General features: G+C 55.3%; 1 protein-coding gene across 1 annotated transcript in view; it reads right to left on the bottom strand.

Annotated features, from left to right (window-relative positions):
• Positions 1-130: 130 nt before the first annotated feature.
• The window catches only part of LOC106548587 (putative cation-transporting ATPase 13A5), a 74,726-nt gene continuing 69,556 nt past the window's right edge, over positions 131-5,300 (bottom strand). Inside the window, exons 47-52 of the mRNA XM_087724998.1 lie at positions 3,264-3,336; positions 2,459-2,633; positions 2,109-2,287; positions 1,871-1,959; positions 1,654-1,734; positions 131-1,049 (exon numbers count right to left, since the gene is read on the bottom strand). Coding sequence (XP_087581124.1) covers positions 750-1,049; positions 1,654-1,734; positions 1,871-1,959; positions 2,109-2,287; positions 2,459-2,633; positions 3,264-3,336 — 897 coding nt within the window. The 3' untranslated portion in view covers positions 131-749. The remainder of the gene's footprint in view (positions 1,050-1,653; positions 1,735-1,870; positions 1,960-2,108; positions 2,288-2,458; positions 2,634-3,263; positions 3,337-5,300) is intronic.

Raw genomic sequence — 5,300 nt, 5'->3', positions numbered from 1 at the left:
GGCGGGGGGGGGAGAAGGGGGCGGCTTCTTTCCGAGGGAGGGAGGGGGCCTTTCTCTGGGGCGGGTCTCAGAGCTGCCCCTTAAAGCCCCGTCACCCGAGCCCCCCCCCTCAATTGGGGCGACCCTGCCTCCCGGGGCCCCTCCGGCCTTTCTGCCGTCTAAGGCCGCCCTTCTCTTGCAGGAGACGGTCCCGGACCTCGGCGGCTCAGCGCAACCTGGGCTCCCTCTCCAACCCGGGCTTCGAGCACGACTAGGAGCCGAGCCCGCCTTCCTCCCTTTCCCCGAGGGTCCGCCCTCCTCCTCCTCCTCCCCCCTCCGTCCGTTGCCAATAAAGCCAATTCTTTTTCAACGGAGCGCGGCTGCGGCTCCTGCTTCTTCCCCCAGTTGGGTCGCTGCCCCCCGGGAGACGCTCCCTCCAGGGATCACCGCCGCCTCGGCCCCCCAAGAGCGCGCGCGCCGAGCCTCCGCTCTCCCAGCGGGGGAGAAGGCTTCCCTGGGAGGGCGGGGAGGAGGGAAGCCGCGAGAGGCGTCCCAAGGCCGAGGACGTGGCAAGTGAGAGTCGCTCAGCGGGGCCGTTTCTTCTTGCGAGCTCCCTTCCCCGCCCAGAGGGGAGCCTGCAGCCGTGACGGCGCGGGGACCGAGGCCAAAGGAGTTCAAGAGCCCCGCGTGTCTTGGCCCCTCCGGACTCCTTGGGCCGCTCCCTCCCCGACTAGGGCGCATCCGCGTGGGGAAAGGTCCGAGCAGCGCTGTCAGGAACGGCTCTCCTTGCGGGGCTGGGCGGGAGAGTCCCCGCGGCTGCTCCCTTCTGGCTGCACGGAGCCGCGCCTGGCTGGCCGGGGGCGGCTTCCCGGGTGGGCGGCGGGCTCCTCCGGCTCGAAAGCCGCGTTGAGACAGGCCGGGCTGCCGTCCGCCCACTCTCGCCCGTGGAGGGGCGGCCAGAGCGCCTCCCTTTCCAGCTGCCGCTGCAACACCCGGTACCGGCTGGAGGAGCGGAAGCGGCAGAGCGCTTTGATCAGCAGCCACAGGCGCCGGTTCTGCAGGACGCCGTCCTGGAAGGGGAGGGAAGGAGGGGGAGAAGAGGGTCTCCTGGCTGGCCGCTGAAGGGGCTCCAGAGCCCCACCCACCCGGCAAGGGGGAGGTTTTGGGGGGGCTGCTAGGGGCAATGAAAAAGGGGGAGTTGCCCAGCCCTGGCAAGGCTGCCCCCCTCCCTTTCCCGGTTGGGCGAGGGGCGCTTCTGTCCTGCTGCCTCCCAGGCTCCTGCCCCACTCCTTCCACTTGGAGGGGGGGTTGTGCCCTAGTGTGGGTGGGAGGACAAGAGAGCAGCCCAATTCCGTGGGGGGGGGGGGGTGAGTGAGGCTCCTCCCACTCAGGAAGTGGGGGAACAAAGCAACCCTCAGCCTGGATGGGTGGCAAGAGAGCCCAGAGAGATTATCCATCGGGGCCCCCCGGTGGGTCTCAAGGAGGGGGAAGAGTGTTTGGGGTCAGCCAAGGGCCACAGAGTCCCTCTCCAGCCCATCTTGAAAGAGGGGAGAGGTCCTGAAGCCAGCTCCTGCCCTGCAGCCCCCACCCCCTGCTTCCCTGCCGCAGCAACCATTTGCTTCCAGCCCAGCAGCCCCGGATCCTTTCCTGGGGAGGGAGGGACGCGTGGCTTACCTCCACCAAGGAGGAGACCAGGAAGAAGACCAGCAGCATAATCAGGATGTAGACCCTCCAGAGGGTTGGGGTGCAGAGAAGCTGTGAGGGGGCGAGAGAGGCTCCCCATCAGGTGGCCTGGCTGGCTGCCCCTTCCTCCCCGCCCAAAGGAGCCCGTTCCCCCCCTGTAGGGGTTACCCTCCCTGCCTCTAGGGAAACTGGCAGCCCACCCACTCACCTCCATCCTCTGATAGACCCCCTCAAGGTCGGCAAAGAAGAGGAACAGGGAGACCCCCAGTTGGAGACACAGCATGCCAGAGAAGATATCTGGGGGGGGGGAGAAGGGGGAGGGGGTCTTGTCAGTCCTGGGGAACGAGGGAGGGACACCCCACAGGAGGATGGGCAGTTGCCTGGGGCACCAGGCTCACAGGGCTCCCCCATGGGAGAAGAGTGGGGGGAGGGGCCCCCTCACTCACAGTTGGTGTAGATGGGCTTCCGGAAGGGTCTCCCCTTGGAGAAGATGAAGGCGAAGGCGATGCAGCTGAGGGTCACCAGGGGCCACAGGGTGGTGGCCTCGTAGCTCAGAACGCGGCTCTCCTGCGCTGTGGCCGTCCCGTTGCCTGGGCAGCTGGTCTGGTTTCCCAAAGGGCACCCACTGGAAGGAGGGAGGCAGGGGGGGTCCCTAAGTACCATCCCTCCTTGTCCAGCTGCTCCCAGTGAGCCACTCTGGTCAGGAGCAGGAGCTGGGGAGGCAGCCGGCCAGGTTCCTTCCCCCCGTTGGAAGACCCTCCCAGGCAGCCGGATTGGTGGGTGGGTGGGGACTCACCAGTGGCCCCGCAGCCGCGAGTACCAAGCCTGCCGCCGCACGTAGAAGAAGGCGAAGACCTGGAGCAGGATGCTGAGGGCCGCGTTGAAGAGGACGGAGAGGAGCAGCGGCGGAGAGAGCAGCCGTCCGGGGGGGCGGTAGGGGGAGAGTTTGGGGTAGGCGTGGGTCAGGTTCACTGGGAGGACAGAGGAGGAACGTTCCAGAGGATCTCCAGGTGGCCCAAGGAAAAAGGGGGGGGCGTTCTCCAGCCCACCCACCCTTTCTTTGCTGAGGGGTTCCTACCCACATTGCTTCAGGCGGGGGGGGAGCGAGAAACAGAGTGGCAAGCCACCGGCCGCTTGATGTCCAAGCAGAGCCACTCCTCCATGGCCGAGAGAGAGGCCAGCAATGCAGCCCTGGCACTCCTGTCCTGCTGGGACTCTGCTGGCTGAGATCGGGCCAAGAGAGGACCAACCTGATGCCAACTGGTGGTTTAGCACAAGCGTGCGAGCAAAGACTGGCAGTTGGTTTCAGGCAAGATGCTCAGCTTGATTAGGTGTTTTGTGCCAACCCAGTCAGCGCATTCTGCCTGTTATTGCCAGGGAATCTCCTGGAGCCCTCAGGAGCTGTGGGGACCCAGAACAGCCCTTTTGAAGCAACCTTGTGGGAAGGACCAGCTGGTGTCAGGGCAGCCCCTCCTACTTTACTCTGCTGCTCTGCCCTTGTCTTGGGCAGCACCTCCCCGGATTCACAGCTGGCATGAAGGCACCCCGTGTGCCTGCTGATGACAGCCTGCGGCAAACCAGGCAAGAATGGAGCAGCTTACTTGTGAGGCAAACCACGAGGGTGATGCAGATGTCTTGGATCAGGAACTGGTAATTCCCCAGGATCTGCAGTTGCTAAAAGGAGAACAGAAATTCCAGGGAGGGTTTCACAGTTGTGAGAGTCAGTGCTCCCCCAATGCTCATGGGGAGATACGAAGGACTTCCCACATACCGGCTGCCTGTTTTGAGTCCTAGGCCACTCTGGAAGTAAGACAGAAAGCTGCCTTCCTCCGAGAACACTTGAAGATGATTGGTAATGAGAGGAAACGTGGTCGATGTTGTGTTTTTTTTCTCCCAGCTTCCTGTTCAGCTTCAGAACGTTTTGTCACCGGGCTACGTTACATCATCACGATGTTACCTAGGCTGGTGTTGAAACGTTCAGAAGCAGAAGAGCAAACTCAAAAGAACAAACCACCACCAATATTATTGGTAATTCCCAGCTGCCAATATTGATTGACGAAGCCCTCCTGGAGTGAAACAGGCTGAGATCCAGAAGCCCAGCTATTCATACTGCTAAAGTTCCTGTAGAAGATGATTTTAACATGCATGTAAAGCAGTTAAAACTGATGAAAAAATTGATAATATTCACCAAATGGTGATGAAATACGAAGATAGGCTACAAATAATTGAAGAAAAGGGTGACCAAAGAGAGAAGAAAATTGGAGAGATTGATAGACTAAGCCTGGTGGAAAAGGATAATATTGGAATACTGAATTGGGAGATCGAAAGGTCAGGATTCTTTTTAAGATTTCAAAATATAAAAGAAGAAAAAGGTGAAAACTTGTTACAAATAATGATAGAAATTCTGACAAACGTCCTTGACCTAACCCAAGAGAAGATGGCTGATGTTATAGAAGAAACATTTCGAGTTTATATAAGATATGCAGTGAGAAATCAACTGCCAAGGGAAGTTCACGTAAGATTTACCAAGAAAGCAATTAGGATGCAAATACTTCAAAAAGCAAGAGATAGAAAACTGGAGGACAAAGGTAAGGAGATCGTAGTTTTGAAGCAAATACCAAGAAAAGTGAGGGAATCGAGAAGAGAATACCAATTTTTTGACTAAAATTCTACTCAAAAAAGGTGTTAATTACAGATGGTTGCTACCAGAAGGTTTAATGTTTGATGGCAAGGACAAAGATACAGAATAGACTCAATTGAAAAAGCAGAAGCATTCTTCAGAGAACATCTCAGAGGGAAGGAAGACTGGACATAAGGAATCAATGACAGAATTATGAGCGGTGTCTTCAGCCTCGACTGAAAAAGAAGAAGGAGCTGCTGGCGGGATCGAGATAGAAGAAGGAGCTGTAGGTGGTGTCTACATTAGAGAACCACGGGAACCTAGAGACACCAGAGCAATAAATCCTATGTATAAACATAAACATGGAAGAGAAGAAAATGATTTCAATTAACATAAATGGACTTAATTCAGCAAATAAAAGAAAGAAAATATTCTTGGATGCTCAGAAGGCATTTGAAAATGTGAATTGGTGTTTTATGTGATTACAACTGGAACAGATGGGTTTTGGCGAGAAATTAATTCAAGCCATACAAACTATATATTACAAACAAACAACAAAGATAATGATAAATGGAGATTTGACAGAGCCTATTGAAATAAAGAAAGGAATGAGACAAGGCTGCCTATTATCACCATTACTTTTTGTCTTAACATTAGAAGTTTTAAATAAAAATGTCAGAGAAGGAAAAGAAATAAAAGGAATGAAAATCAAAAAGGAAGAATACAAGCTACGAGCATTCGCAGATGACTTGGTTTTCATCCTAGAGGATCCATTAGAAACAGCACCTAAATTGATAGAAAGAATAGAAGAATATGGGAAAGTAGCAGGATTGAAAATAAATAAAGACAGAATGAAGATCTTGACAAAGAATATGCCAACGAGACAAAAAGAAGAGTTGGCGGAAACCTTGGAGATGCAAGTTACAAACAAGGTTAAATATTTGGGGATATATTTAACAGCAAGAGGCAGCGCTCTTAAATAGCAATAGACTTATATACCGCTTCATAGGCCTTTCAG

This window comes from Thamnophis sirtalis, unplaced genomic scaffold, assembly GCF_051295495.1.
Source record: "Thamnophis sirtalis isolate CommonGarterSnake01/CBP01778 unplaced genomic scaffold, rThaSir2_p1.2 scaffold_11, whole genome shotgun sequence".
NCBI classification, from domain to species: domain Eukaryota; kingdom Metazoa; phylum Chordata; class Lepidosauria; order Squamata; family Natricidae; genus Thamnophis; species Thamnophis sirtalis.
Note: the sequence above shows the minus strand (reverse complement) of the source record. Positions and strands in the feature narration are given on the sequence as shown.